The sequence below is a fragment of the Zootoca vivipara genome, chromosome 3, assembly GCF_965207765.1.
Source record: "Zootoca vivipara chromosome 3, rZooViv2.hap1.1, whole genome shotgun sequence".
NCBI classification, from domain to species: Eukaryota; Metazoa; Chordata; class Lepidosauria; order Squamata; family Lacertidae; genus Zootoca; species Zootoca vivipara.
This window is the reverse complement of record NC_142586.1, coordinates 95128878-95143514: the sequence shown is the minus strand read 5'-3', so window position 1 is coordinate 95143514 and position 14637 is coordinate 95128878. Positions and strand designations below refer to the sequence as shown.

At 43.6% G+C, this 14637-nt stretch overlaps 1 protein-coding gene across 1 annotated transcript in view; it reads right to left on the bottom strand.

Moving 5' to 3' along the window:
- Positions 1–6648: 6648 nt before the first annotated feature.
- The window catches only part of INTS7 (integrator complex subunit 7), a 47727-nt gene continuing 39738 nt past the window's right edge, over positions 6649–14637 (bottom strand). Inside the window, exons 18-20 of the mRNA XM_035111281.3 lie at positions 12922–13020; positions 9188–9373; positions 6649–8613 (exon numbers count right to left, since the gene is read on the bottom strand). Of these exons, the coding sequence (XP_034967172.2) occupies positions 8320–8613; positions 9188–9373; positions 12922–13020 (579 nt within the window). The 3' untranslated portion in view covers positions 6649–8319. The remainder of the gene's footprint in view (positions 8614–9187; positions 9374–12921; positions 13021–14637) is intronic.

Genomic DNA, 14637 nt, shown 5'->3' with positions numbered 1-14637 from the left:
GCCATGTCTTCTTTAAGAGACCTTAATAAATGAATCATCTCCTGTGTCTCCGCCATTTTTATTTGGTTTTCCTGCAATTCCAATGCTCTGTTATCAAAGCTTTTCTTTCTTTCTGTGGCTTTTGGGGGAGTTAGAACTGATGCATCTCGCTTCATTTGTTTTGAGACCGTATTATTATTTGACTTGGTCTTCTGGCCCTCCAGAAGCCCTCAGCATCTTTTGAGATTTGATATTCCCCATCTGGTAAAGTGCCGATAACCTAGGAAATAGTTGTTCTTAAGTTCCCTGCACAGCCTTCCTCCAGTCCATAAATCATTAAATAGGTTTTAATCACCTTTAATTTATGCTTCTCCTTGCATTCTTGCTGCGGAGCTTCTCAGCATGTCTGCTCACGCCTCTATCTCAAAAGCGGAAGTCACTACATTGATCTTTTAACTAGAGATGCCAGGGATGGAAACCATGCATGCAAACCATCTTCTCCACCACTGAACTATGAACTCTCTGTCCAAGGAATGACCCAGCCCCCTCCATGAATGCCTCTCTATTGAGGTTCTCCTCTCCCTCCAATCCAGGGAGGAGGCCTTGCCCTCACCAACAGACAATATTTTAGAAGAGGATCCACCAAGGATTGCGTCCGCCCCGCCTGGTGTAACCGTGGCACCGGTTCCATATCTTGCTTATGTCAGACTGCGTTCATCACCTGAGGCCCTTCTTCTAGTCCCACCTCTGAGAGAGATTTGGAGGGTGGCAACACGAGAATGGGACTTTTCAGTGGTGGCTCCCCAATTGCGGCTTGCTCTCCTCAGATAAAGGTGCCTGGTGCCATCATATGAACAACTTGTCTCGGTCCAGTATACCTGAAGGAGCGTCTCCACTTCCATTGTTCTGCCCGGACACTGAGGTCCAGTACCAAGGGCCTTTTGGCGGTTCCCTCATTGCGAGAAGCCAAGTCGCAGGGAACCAGGCAGAGGGCCTTCTCAGTGGTGGCGCCTGCCCTGTGGAACGCCCTCCCATCAGATGTCAAAGAGAAAAACAGCTACCAGATCTTTAGAAGACATCTGAAGGCAGCCCTGTTTAGGGAGGCTTTTAATGTTTAATAAGATTATTTTATTTCATTTTTCAGTTGGAAGCCGCCCAGAGTGGCTGGGGAAACCCAGCCAGATGGGCGGGATATAAATAATAAATTGTTGTTGTTGTTGTTGTTTAGTCATGTCCGACTCTTCGTGACCCCATGGACCATAGCACGCCAGGCACTCCTGTCTTGCACTGCCTCCTGCAGTTTGGTCAAACTCATCATCATCATCATCATCATTATTGACAACTACTTAGCCAGGAAAAGACGTTTCTGCTCACCCTGGAATTTGGCTTTTAATTGGGGATCAAAAGGTATGATACACCCAAGTCCATAATGGTAGGATGGGGCAAGATATGTTATTTTTATGTTTTTGAAGGGTGGGCACATTTAGGCAATGAATGCTCCTTTTATCTTTGCGATATTTTTTTTCATTTTTGCATCCCGTATGCTATTACAATTGTAAGCTGCTTTGAGATGTTTTTTGTAAGCGACAAATAAATGTCACAAATAATAACAGGCAACACGCTTTGTGCTTTGTGCTGTTCAACTACAACTTCTGTCTGCCCCGACCACAGGCCATTCTGGTTGAGGCTGATGGGAGTTGGCGCCCAACATCAAGAAGACAACCCTTTGGCGATCTCTGCGCTACAGTTGTGACAGAATGTTGGGAAACTGGTTTCATTTGGAAAGAGGCAAGATTGCCATCACAACCGATGGGCTGCCTGCGAGGACCAAAACACATTGCCCAGAATTGAGGGGATTTTCCCTATGAATGTTTCCTCATTTGGGGGTGGGTGGTGGGGGTGGGAATGGCCCTCATAAACACAGGAGAAAGTCAAGGGACACTGAAGGGGGTGGGGTCAACAATCTGCCCCTCACGACCCCCCCCCAGCTATAAAATAACTCACCAAGCATCAAGCCTGCTCCTTCCTGCTGTCAGGCAACAGAGTGAAGTTTGGAAGGTAGCTTTTCCAGACTGAGCGACCTTCTTACCACCTTGAGAACTAGCTTTCCATCTTCCTGGCTCTTGCCTCCTTGCTGGTCTGCGTCATGTAAGAGGATTTCATATTATGCAAACACACAGGTTCTGCTATCAGAAATAAATTAGGAAAATTTAGCAAATGTATGCATGGTTATCCATTGGGGGGCGGGGGCAGAGAGAGAAATTTATTACTGCAGAAATCCAGGCTTTGATGATGTCTCATTAGTAAGTCTTTCCTGTATGGCAGAGGTGCTCAGACTTTCAGTCCCACTTGAGATTATTGCTGAGGCCCACCAGTCACAAAAGGGTGGCAGATGGAGGCAGAATTCGGCAATCAGCTGGTAATTACCAACATAATTTTTTTGCCAATATCTAAACCATCTTTGGAAATTGCTAAATTCTTTGCCACAGCATTTTCCTCGTGCTAAGTAAGGAGTTCCATGGCTCAGCTTTCTTCAAGCGAACAGGCACACTTTGCATAAATGTGAAATCCATGTGTGTGTGTGGGGGGTGTCATTTGCAAACTTTGGGGTGACCTCAAGAACGGCAATACCACCCTATTCTTTTTTCAGTAGGCCTCATTTTTGCAGCATTTTTTTTCAATACTGTAATTTAAGTACATTAGGAAATACAAGGTAAACTTCACTTCCTTTTAGCGCTTACAGTCTCAAATTAAATCCATTCTGGGAGTCCATTTGACTCCTGAAATAGTTTGAAAACCAAGGCGTGGCTTCCGATTGGCTGCAGGAGCTTCCTGCACTCAAGAAGAAGCCATGTTGGATGTTCGGCTTCTGAAAAACGTACGCAAACCGGAACACTCACTTATGGGTTTGCGATGTTCGGGAGCTGATTTGTTCGACAACTTTTATTGGCTCTTATTACAGTGTATAAGAACATATTTCTGGGCAAGATTTTTTGGGGGGGGGAGTGGAGAGTCAAGGGCAGGCATCCCCAAACTTCGGCCCTCCAGATGTTTTGGACTACAATTCCCATCTTCCCCAACCACTGGTCCTGTTAGGTAGGGATCATGGGAGTTGTAGGCCAAAACATCTGGAGGGCTACAGTTTGGGGGTGCCTGGTCAAGGGCTTTCACACCTCCTCCTGCTCCTCTGTATTCCAGGACCAGGAGAGGACTGAAGTGGGAGGAGCAGGAAGTTACATTCAGGCAGTCTTCTCTTGCTTGCACACAGCTCTGGTAGGGGAGATACATAAGCCAAGGTTAGGACCTCTCTCTTGTGGCAACTGCCTCATTGGGTTCACACCTTGTTAGTATTTTCATTCTCCATTGCTGTTAGATCACCTAGGAGTAGCTGAGATGTAGGACTGATGAACATGCCTTCCCCTAACTTGTAAGTGTACTTTTGACAATAAAAAGTTAATTCTTCCCTCTGGACAGATAGCATCAGAATACTGATAGCATCACGATACTGGAGGGGCACTTATTTCCCACCCTTGGTCCACTCCCATCCACGATCTATTGTAAAGCTGTTGTAGCATATGGTGGCTATGGGTATGAGCAGGAAATCTTTCAGAGTCTCTCCTTCGCCACAAACTTGCTAGACAATTACAGGCAATAAATTCTCAGTCTTGCCCCTACCCCACTGGAAAGATGGAGGTAACATCCACCAACATTACAGAGCTATTGTGAAAATTACTGAAATAATATATATTCACATGAGATGTGCTACAGAAGTGGTGGCACTAGTAATCTCAAAGAAGAGAATCTCTAGCACTGATATAAAAAGAGATTCAGAGTAGACTATATATAATTTGCCTTTTTCTCTATGCAAATGGAAAGCAGCTCTATGCTGAATGTTCCCTTTTATGTGTTCGTCTTTTGGACAATCAGCATTTGCATTCTGAATGGCTGCTTACTGGGAAATATTTTTGCAAGCCTCTTTTAATATGCAACCTCGTTTCAGTGTTGCGAAGATAACCTTCAAAATGCATTATATAATAAAATCACAATTCTAAGATTCTGTAAAATTCTGATTTTATGCAGTACAAACAGTTCTTCAAGGAGCTTGAAATATGAAGCAAAGAAACTTTTCCAGTAGGTCTTTAAAATCCAGTATAGCTTATGTGCAATAGCTTCCCCCAGACCTGACAGTTCCTGAGAGAACAAATGAAATAAATATGACAGAATTTGGTCAAGGAAAGTAAGTCCTAACTTGTATAGGTAAAGGTACCCCTGACTGTTAGCTCCAGTCGCAGACGACTCTGGGGTTGCGGTGCTCATCTCGCTTTACTGGCCGAGGGAGCCGGCATACAGCTTCCGGGTAATATGGCCAGCATGACAAAGCCGCTTCTGGCAAACCAGAACAGTGCACAGAAACGCCGTTTACCTTCCCGCCAGAGCAGTACCTATTTATCTACTTGCACTTGGACGTGCTTTCGAACTGCTAGGTGGGCAGGAGCTGGGACTGAGCAACGGGAGCTCACCCCGTCGCGGGGATTCGAACCACCGACCTTCTGATCGGCACCACAGCGCCACCTGCGTCCCTTGCTAACTTGCATACAAAGCTTTAATTCATGATCACTTATGTGCTTACCTAAAGTCTCGTCCCTAGGTTACCCATAAAGGAACACAATTTGTGGGATGAAAGAGATTCCCCATCCCTGAACATAATGTGCCGGTCGTAACTGTAGATAAAACACTCAGGCAAGAATTTTCCTATGACCCAGGTCACTATGCTTTTCAGTGGAGGCAGCTGTATTCAGAAGTATTGCTGCCTCTGACCAGGATATCTGGCTCGAGCTTGAGGCTGGGGCCATGACTCCAAGGACTCCAGATGCTGATGTCGGTCACGGCTCTGTTTTCACAAACCTCAGAAGTTCAGACACGCTGCATAAGGCCCATAATACCCTGAATTTAGTATCTTTTTTTAAAGTGCAGCTACACAAAAATGAGGGGAAAATATTGAATTTCTTCCCCGCTTTGAATTCTATTGACTTTGGGCCAGTCCATTCTGTTTGAAATCCCATCTCCAGCTACGGCTATTTCTGATGCACCGGAAGAAGGAACCAACATGTATTATTCTGTATGTGGGAATTGCCTAATCATAATGGATTACATTTTTTTTAAAAAAAGCTTACCACTCCATACCTTTCTTCCTCCAATGATTCCAACTTGCAGAATTTACCTCCGTGCTGGTATGCAGAAATTCTAGCTTCATCTCTGCTCCCCCTACTTCCCAGGTTTATTTCACCAATGTCCCTAAAGGCCAACCAACATCAGAATATTTTCTAACCATGTTTCAGCTCCTTCTTTTTCCTCCTGGTATCCCACTTTCATCTTCTGCTTTCCATGGTCAAAAATGAGCATTAACTGGATTGTCATATATGGCTAATAACACAACGGACAAGTTTTCTTCTTGAGCAAAGTTAGACATTATGCAAAACCATTCACCTACCATTTCAACTGGGCACCATATACTACACCATGAAGCAGAATTATACCACTTTAAACAGTCATGGATTTCCCCAGAGATTCCTGGGGACTGTAATTTTTTTATGGGTGCTAAGAGTTGTAAGGCAATCCCTATTCCCCTCACAGAGCTATAATTCCCAATTAAAGACTTCCAAGACCTCCTAGAGTCAGGCAGAAAGGAGAGACAGCTAAGTATCATCAGCATGTTGATGATATCCAACTCCAAATCACCCCTAGCGGTCTCATGTAGAAACAAAGGGATGCTTTCAGTATTTCAGCAGTGGGGTAAGTGGCTTCTAAACAAGTCCAGTATTCTTTAGGCACAAAACTTTTTTCAATTACCGTAAGTAAATTTAGGGAAAGAGGAGTGCTGAAGGGAAATAGCTTATTCAATCAGCTTCTAGAAGACAGAAATTGGATTTTTCAGCACAAGGTGGAAATATTCAGGGATTCCCCATGGACAGCTGATGGTATGCACACCTAGCTCTAGGGACCTCTACGTTACTTGGGTGAAAAGCCTTTGGATTGGGTTTACATAGGTTTGACTTCATCGAAGTCAGTGCTAGACTAAGATGGCTTAAAGATAAAAATGGGGAAACAAACTGTGAAGCTAGCCAACTGATCAACACGAAGCTCCATCTACCTACGTATGTCAAGCAGCACATTTCCCACTGCTTGCTGTCAGAGGCAGCATTTGAAATTTGCCAGGCCACTTGTGACCAAGTGAAGATGCCCGGGTGCCAGGATTGGCGCCTGACATCTCCACCATCTAGAGGTGCATGCTGTAGAATTCTATCCATTATCTTTTAGCTGCACATTCAGAATGAATTTCAGGAACCAAAAAAGTCATAGTGAAAAATACGACTTTCAAATCGTCTGGCCCCAAAATGGCAACTAGGCATTCTGTTTCGGAGACTGTAACCCTGGTTTAAGGAGCCACTTGGCACCTAGCTTATATATCTGAGTTTCTAACACTGGAGATTATTCATAATTTGCAAAATAAACATGCTGGGGACAGAAGAGGTGGAATGTTTCTTCGTTAAATTGGAGAGACACTTTGAAACTCAAGGCAGCCAGTGAATCAAGTACTGGCGTTTAATGAATGCCAATGTCTTTTTTTGGGGGGGGGGGTCACAAGAAGTTCTGGTTTTGCTGATCAGATACAAATGGGAAACAAATGGTTTATTAGGATATTCTATACATAATAAGGAGGCATCTGCTTGATGTAAGATGAAGTAATAAACTACATCTGAGTAGTTTCTAAAAAAGGAGCATGTTGCAAGTAACCTCCAAACCCATCTCCCAGTATTTACAATGAAAGAAACTCTCAACCTGCATACCTTTATCATCAAGAGCTGAGTGAACTTCTCACATCTGAAAGCAAGAGGAATTGACACATTGCAAGTTCAGTAAGAGAATACAAAGTCATTTTCTTCCTGGACAGCTATGGCATGCACTCCACCAACCATAGAGTATTTAATGGAAGAAGGTTCTCCATTCACAACTCTGGTACAGAATAAAGCAGGAAATTATTAGTATTAAAATTATTTTTATCCTGCCTTTCAGGATACCAAATGCTTCCAAGCCTTACTGGTAACATTAAAATACTACAACAGTTATAACACAACCCTTTTTGATCTTTCAACTTTCTAACCTTTCGAAGATGAATATATTTCTTTCTGGGGGATTTTGTGTTGGGAGGGGGCCAAGGATCCCAACCAAACTGAAATGCCTTTTCCTATAAAGGAAGACAATCTCCCTTTCCCCACAATGGCATAGCTCAAGCATTATTATATAGAGAAGCAACAAATATGAGCAGCTGCAAGATTCAGAGGCATTAAAGAACACCACTCAGATATTTGGAATGATATCCAAACCTCTTTCTAACTTAGCAGCATTCAAAGTGATTATTTACATATAATCATCCAGAAGGTCTGCACGTTTGTTGAAACTTTTTGCATTTGTAGATGTACTGAATAACACAGAGGAACACAGTTTTGCATACATAAAAACCCAATGTGATTTGAAAGACTAAATGTAGAATCGAAAGTCAGGCTCCTCAGGAAGTGGCAACTGGATTAGTCAAACAGCCAATATGTTGGGATGCAACCCAGGAAACTGTTGCAGACCTTTCACTGCTCATTATCTTCCAATTGGAAGCTGTCAAGAAGGATGCAATGGGAAACCAACTTGGCCCATTCTTATCTGAGGCTGGAAAGTGGCTTTTCTATTGTGTGAGGTGGAATGCAGGTTACAAGGCACGCGGAATGCACAATAAAACAGTGATTGGATGGATCATGTAGTGGGGCCAGATTTCAGTTCATCACACCATCCTAAAATCTGTGCTGAATGATGGCAAGAAGAGCTGGGTATGTGATGAAGCCATACCAACATGGATTCAGCCCCCTCAGGCCCTTAGTGACCCACATCACATGAACAGGGCCATAAGAAGCTGAAAAAAGGCTTTAAAGTACATAACCAAGGCTTTGTTCTGCTTTAGCAAATTTCTGCACTCCACTGCTAGAGCAATTTCAGTGGCATGGTGGAAACAGCTGGACCTATGAGCAGAACCACTTCATTCAACCAGCTTGTTACATGGTGTGCCTGATGAGGGTTGGGTTTCAGTGGCCGAGCAGTTGCCAAGGAAGGAAGGAAGGAAGGAAGGAAGGAAGGAAGGAAGGAAGGAAGGAAGGAAGGAAGGAAGGAAGGAAGGGAGGGAGGGAGGAAGGAAGGAAGGAAGGAAGGCATCATGGGAAACAGATGGGGGGAAATGACAACGTCCAAATAAAATGGAATGCCTTTCACTTGGGCTGATGAATGATAAGAACAGTGCTAAAAACGGGTATAGGCAGTTCGTTGCTGTGGCTGCGGCTGCTGTGGTGGCTGCTGTCCTTGCTGTTGCTGAAGTCGAATTTGCTGGGAGTATGGATCTTCAAGAGACTTAATCAACAGAGTGGTTTTGGGCCCCGTCTTCCATATGATACCATTGAGGTCTCTAACAGAAGACTCCACTGTGATGCTGTGGGTGCCAACAATAATAAAGTTCAAGAGGAACTGTGTGCTGAAGTAATCGTTGTGAGGCTCAACCATCTGCTCCATCTCATTTGTCAGGCTGTCAATGGGCATCTGGGAAAGAAAACAGGAGTAGGAATGGCATTTTCCACAGCTTCTCTAAGGGGTGTCCAAGGTTTCAATTCTGTCATACAAGCAAAGGTTTGGCTCATGGACGTAAGAAGCCATTTAGCGCTCTCTGCTAAAGCTATTGCAAACTGCTCAGCTGTTCATAGCAGGGCTTGGGAACCTCTAAGAGCAGATTTGCTTCCTGCTGCCAGACAGCTGTGTGTTCTTAGTCGATTGTAATGTTAGGACTTTTCAGTGCTACTGCCAAGACAGCAAGTGAGGAAAAGGATTATCTGTTCCACCTTCCCCTTCCCACCAAGATACACAAGGCGCAGGCTTTTTCCCCATGGGGATATGAACACAACACACCCCAAGATCTTACTTACAGGTTTTATCTTCAAAGAACCTGCCAGAAATGCCTGCACACACACACACACACACACACACACACACACACACACCCCGCCGAGATTAAAATCCTTGCCATGCAACAGCAGAAAATGAAATCTCCATCTAAATTCTTCATAGGTTTCAGACACTGTAAAACGTTGACAGTATACAACTCCATACGTTTCCTTACCTTGTACTCTTGCCCAGATTTGGTCTGCAGTGTTGAAGATACATTTAGACAGATTGACTGAATTTTGCGGAAAAGGCCAGGTTTGGAGCCGTGCTGAACCACTCCTTCTACCTTCAATGCCATTTGCTGGTTATTCTGAACGACAATGGGCTCAGCAGGGTTGCGTGGGGATGGTGACAGGGCAAGCTGAAGTACAGATAAAATAAAAAAAGGTTTGTATTTATTAAGGGGAAGACAAACAAAGCAACTGGAACAAGAAGCACATGGAAGATAGCAAGGGATATTACAGTGCTCAAGATATAATCAACACAATTTATGATCAGTGCATTCATTGCATGAGTAGTGCACTGTCAGAAAAGAAAATACATACACGTCTTCAAGCACTCCAAATTTGAAATGCATTTTCTCTAAACTGAATTGCAGCTAACTTTTCTGTTAGAACATTATTTTACACAATCAAGATGCTGTCCTTAATAGCTCCATATTAGGGCAGCTTTAATATGTCAGTACAATCAAGCAGTAAAGCTTTCTGTGCACTTTGGGCAGCAGCCGGAAGGCTGGATGACGGCCTAAAAACTGTGTTTGAAACCAAGCAGGAAATCAGCCTTTGGCTAATTAAACAATCTATGGTCTTTTGAATTGTGAGAAGGGTATTGTTTTTGTTTGTTGCCATGTTATGCATTTTTTGTGTTTTTATATTCTAAAGAGCCCTGTTACCCCAACCAGAGAGTCGACTTATGCTCTGGGGCATGGATTCTGCAACATTTGATAATCTTTTAAGTAAGCTTTTTTGCTTGTTAAGAGCCCTTAGCTTTTGACTCTGACAATCTTAAGTACACACACTCTAAACTACTCCAAATAGACATTAAGTCGACTGCTATTGACACAGGCAACTGATTAGACGAAGGAGTCCTGAAGGAAATTCCATGGGTCTGCTGTAAAGAGACCTGTGCTGCGGAGATCCCTTCTAGAGAGGTACTTCTGGCAGGCCTCTTGGTGAGTTTCAGAATGCTAGCAAAGACCTTCCTTTCTGGCAAAGTATGTGCTCTTTGGAGAGCAATCCTGGATTTCTCTCTCTCTCTCTCTCTCTCTCTCTCTCTCTCTCTCTCTCTCTCTCTCTCTCTGTGTGTGTGTGTGTGTGTGTGTGTGTGTGTGTGTGTGTGTGTATTAAACTCGGTGGCAAATTTGTTTGTTGCTTGATATTGTAATTACAAGCTTTATCTCACTACGGTTTTTACTATTATTTACTTAATTGTAAATCTCAAAAGTTATGATTCCAGATGCCAGGGTACAAGCCTTAGAAAATGAAATTACATGAACCAGTAGTCAGGCATAGCTGCCAACTCCCCCGTTTTTCGCGGGAAACCCCCGGATTTTAATCCGTTTCCCGCTCTTCTCCCGAATGGGAAAAAATCCCGGAAATCCCCCAGATTTCCTACCTGCCAGAGGCTCCATTTCGGGTGCTGCTCTGCCCATGTCTGGGCATTGGAAATCGGGCGGCGCCGGCACCGGAAGTTGCTTCTATGCATGTCCAGACATGCGTAGAAGTGACTTCCGGTGCTGCGCCGCTGCTGATCCCACATTTTTCAGCGGGAGACTTGGCAGCTATGGTAGTCAGGGCATACAAAGCTGCCTTACTCACCTGCAAGGCCATGTCCCCATCTTAAGTCTGTTTTGCCTACTCTGACGGGCAGCAGTTCTTTAGATCTCTGGCAGGGTTATTTTCTGCATGCAAATCATGTGCTTTACCACTGGGCTATGGTCTTTCCTTACTGCAAAAGCCAACACAGTAACTAAGAGTTATTATTACTGTGTGGATTATGTGCTGTCCCTGTGACGAAGGAACCACACAAGTAAAATACCTACGCTACATGTGGTGAGCATGTGTGTGTTGACCTCTCTAAAACATGTACTGTACACCGCTTTGGATAATGAAGAGGCTAATTCTCTTTGAACAGCACTGTGTCTGGGTGATCAATATTGATTAAACATATGCTTCAGCCATACTGAATATTTGTATATTCCTTCAGGAGCTTAATCATTTTATAAACAGCATGTGAACTTAATGTTGTAGCAGCATCAGAAGCCATATTACACCAAATGAATGGTCAATAAAACAAACCATTAAAACGAAGCAGGGAAATAACAGGCCACAAGACTTTGAAAGATATGACAAAGATGTATTTCCTTCAGATACATGAGACGATGGGGATGTAAAATAAAAAGGGGAAGACAAATGCAGATGTTACATGTAGGGGGCTGTGCTCCCTCTGAAAGAACAGGTTCAGAGAATGGGGGCACTGCTGAAGCCATCTTTGTCTTTTACCTTTTACCAGCTGCAGCGGATACATCAACTATAGCATTATTGAACAAGGATAGTCTGACCATGGTGGCCTCAAGGTCTGATGACTGCAACACACTCTATGCCAGACAATATTTGGCCCTTGTCTGGAGACTCCAGCTGGTGCAAAATGCTGCAGCTAGATTGTCGATGGGGACAATCGCTAGCCCGTAACCCTGGTGCTCAAAAGCTTGCACTGGCTGCCCATATACGAACGAGCCAGGTTCTAGAGTATTGTGTTAATTGACAGGGCCCTTAACAACATAGGTCCAGGACAGCTCAAGGGCTGCCTAATCCCTTATATCCCTTGCCCAGTCACTGTTAGTGGCTCTCCATGGTTCTGATGTATGGCTCGAATCACCAGAAACCATGTGTGGGGGATGGTGGGCCCAATTTTGTGGAACTGCCTTCAAGTTGAGGTGACGCAGGCCCCCTTCCTGATGAACTTCTGATGCCTACTGAAGACTTTTTTTTTTATCCCAGCAGGCATTTAAGTCTGACTGTACAATTTTAACCAGTTTTTACCTTTTCTATTTCCATTTTCTATTTACTTTTACCTATTTCTTGTACACTGCTTAGACAAGGTCGTAGTTAAGTGATGCTATACACACACACACCACCCATTTGGTTGGGTTTCCCCAGCCACTCTGGGCAGCTCCCAACAGAATATTAAAAACATGATAAAAGATCAAACATTAACAACAGGGCTGCCTTCAGATGTCTTCTAAAAGTCAGATAGTTGTTTATCTCCTTGACATCTGATGGGAGGGTGTTCCACAGGGCAGGTGTCACTACCGAGAAAGCCCTCTGCAACTCTCCATTTACACAGGGTTATGTTATGGACCTCCGTGAGCTGGACAGGCAGAGGGGCTTTGTTGAGGCTGCTCAGCTGATGCATGGGGAAGCTGTTAGGCGGGAAGCCTCAACAATGCCCCGCTGTGACTCTGTCCTCTTCAGGCTCTGGGGAGGGTCTTCTTGTGAGCCAGAAGGACACTAATGCAAATAGATTGTGTGTAAATGGGGAGTTGCTTGTAGGCATTGTTTAAATAAATAATGCAAATAATAAAAGCTTTGGAAACAATAACTGCTGTATTGGGTGCCCTACAATCACTAACGGCTCCCATTCTCCCATTTATGGAAGAGCCAGGGCTGAACAGAATGCAGTGAGAGATCTGAACAGAATCTCCCACTGAAAAAATAGCAATAATTAAAAAATCAAAGCAGGCGTAGGGATCTGCATGTCCAAATTGAATTACATTTTAACCTACAGTGAGCAATTTGCAAGCTGGACCAGCAGCAATCTTCCTTCCCCTTCCTCTGCCTGACAGCGAAGGGATTGCAGACATTTCTCTGCATTAACTGCAGTTAAAATTCGGTGACACCGTAAGCTTACCTTAATGCTAGTCGACTGCAGCTTCTGGAAAAAATACCTCTGGAATGACAAGGGAACTTTCAGCAAGGCAATGACTGCGTTGCATAGACAAGCCGTGTGCTGGAACAAAACAATGCCAAGCCAGATCAGAACTAATCCTTTTTACAGCAGGGATTGGAAACAGAATGTACTTTGTGCATTAGCGTTGCAGTCACTAGCACTTATTAGGAAGCCAAGACAATGCATCATCAAGAATATGGAGGAGTGCAGCCCTCACCAGCTGGGGGGCTCCAGGTGTTTTAGACTACAACTCTATGACCTGATGAGAGTTGTAGTCCAAAACGTCTGACAGGCACTAGGCTGGAATAGTCTATAGAGATGGTGGAAACAAATACAGTTTCCTTTCTGTATCAGAACAAGAGAGGCATTGAATAGCTCCAAAAAATAGCTCTGTAGCAGCTCTAAAGGAATTTGGGGGAAAGCTGTTGTTTTCCCCAACATCCCCTATTCCTAAATGCATCATTTGATCAAAAATATATGGAAAGAAAAAATGGTGGCCAATGCAGCCTGGTACATTAGATCTCAAGGCAGGGGCTTCCTGGAGACCAGAGGCCACCAGGAGGAAGAATGCAGCCAAACGTGGCAAGACACGGCAAGGCAGTACTGGCTTGAGAGAAACTAGGTAGCATTGGAGAGTCCCTACAAAAAAGGAAAGCCATGAATGGATCTGAAGATTAAATATGGAGAAATTCTGAAGTCTTACGAAGAATGGCTTATTTTCTATTCTGGTCCCACAGTGCTTTCTACAATAAAATGAGAGCAAAAATGTGGCCAGCGAGAAACTAACATATGAAGAGTCCTGCTGGATCAGGCCAAGGCTCTATCTAGTTCAATATCTCGCTTCTCACAGTGGACCAACGAGATGATTCTGGGAAACCCACAAGCAAGAAATTAGGGCAATAGCTGCCCCCTGCTGCTGCTATTTGAATAATTGCTTTAGTTTTCATACGGGACTCTGTGTACATTTTAATTCATATAAAAATGCATGTCCATATATAATATAATGCTCAACATGCATGGAAGGATAGCAGATTGCTTGCTCTCAAAGAGATCAGAGATATCTAAAGTCAGTATCTGAAACCCTGGTTCTACCGGTAGTCGATAGATTAAGTTCATTTAAAACTGTTCTCCGCCTTGTGTTTGGAGTTACATCAGCTAGCGCTTGTGTTCTCGGATGACCTGACCTGATAAGAGAAACTCTGCACCAGGGAAAAGTTGTACTGAAACACAATCAGCTTCAATGAATGACGCCAAGGTGGAGCAATGACAGGTGGCCTCTAGGATGTTCCACACATGAACTTTCTGCATGACAGCCATCACAGCGTCAGAATCAGAAAGGTATTAAATAACACAGCTTCTAGAAAACTGAGTAAAATTATAAGCCGTCCAAAGAACAATGATTTAGCTCCGCATGTCACTACAAGCTTCAAATTACAAATATTTCCGTCTGTTGCTACTGATGTATATCAAAGATTTATATAATGCTTTTCAAGTTGAAGCTTTCCATTCTCAAGTTTAGGAGAGGTGAAAGGGTCAAAATCTAAACAGCTGTGGATAAAGAAACACACTACTCAGTAAAAAGCATGGCAAATTTTGCTATAGCTGCTCAAAATGTATTTTGAGAATGAGTAAAGATTTATTACAAACAAAAAATTTTTTTTTACTCTGCTGCATGTT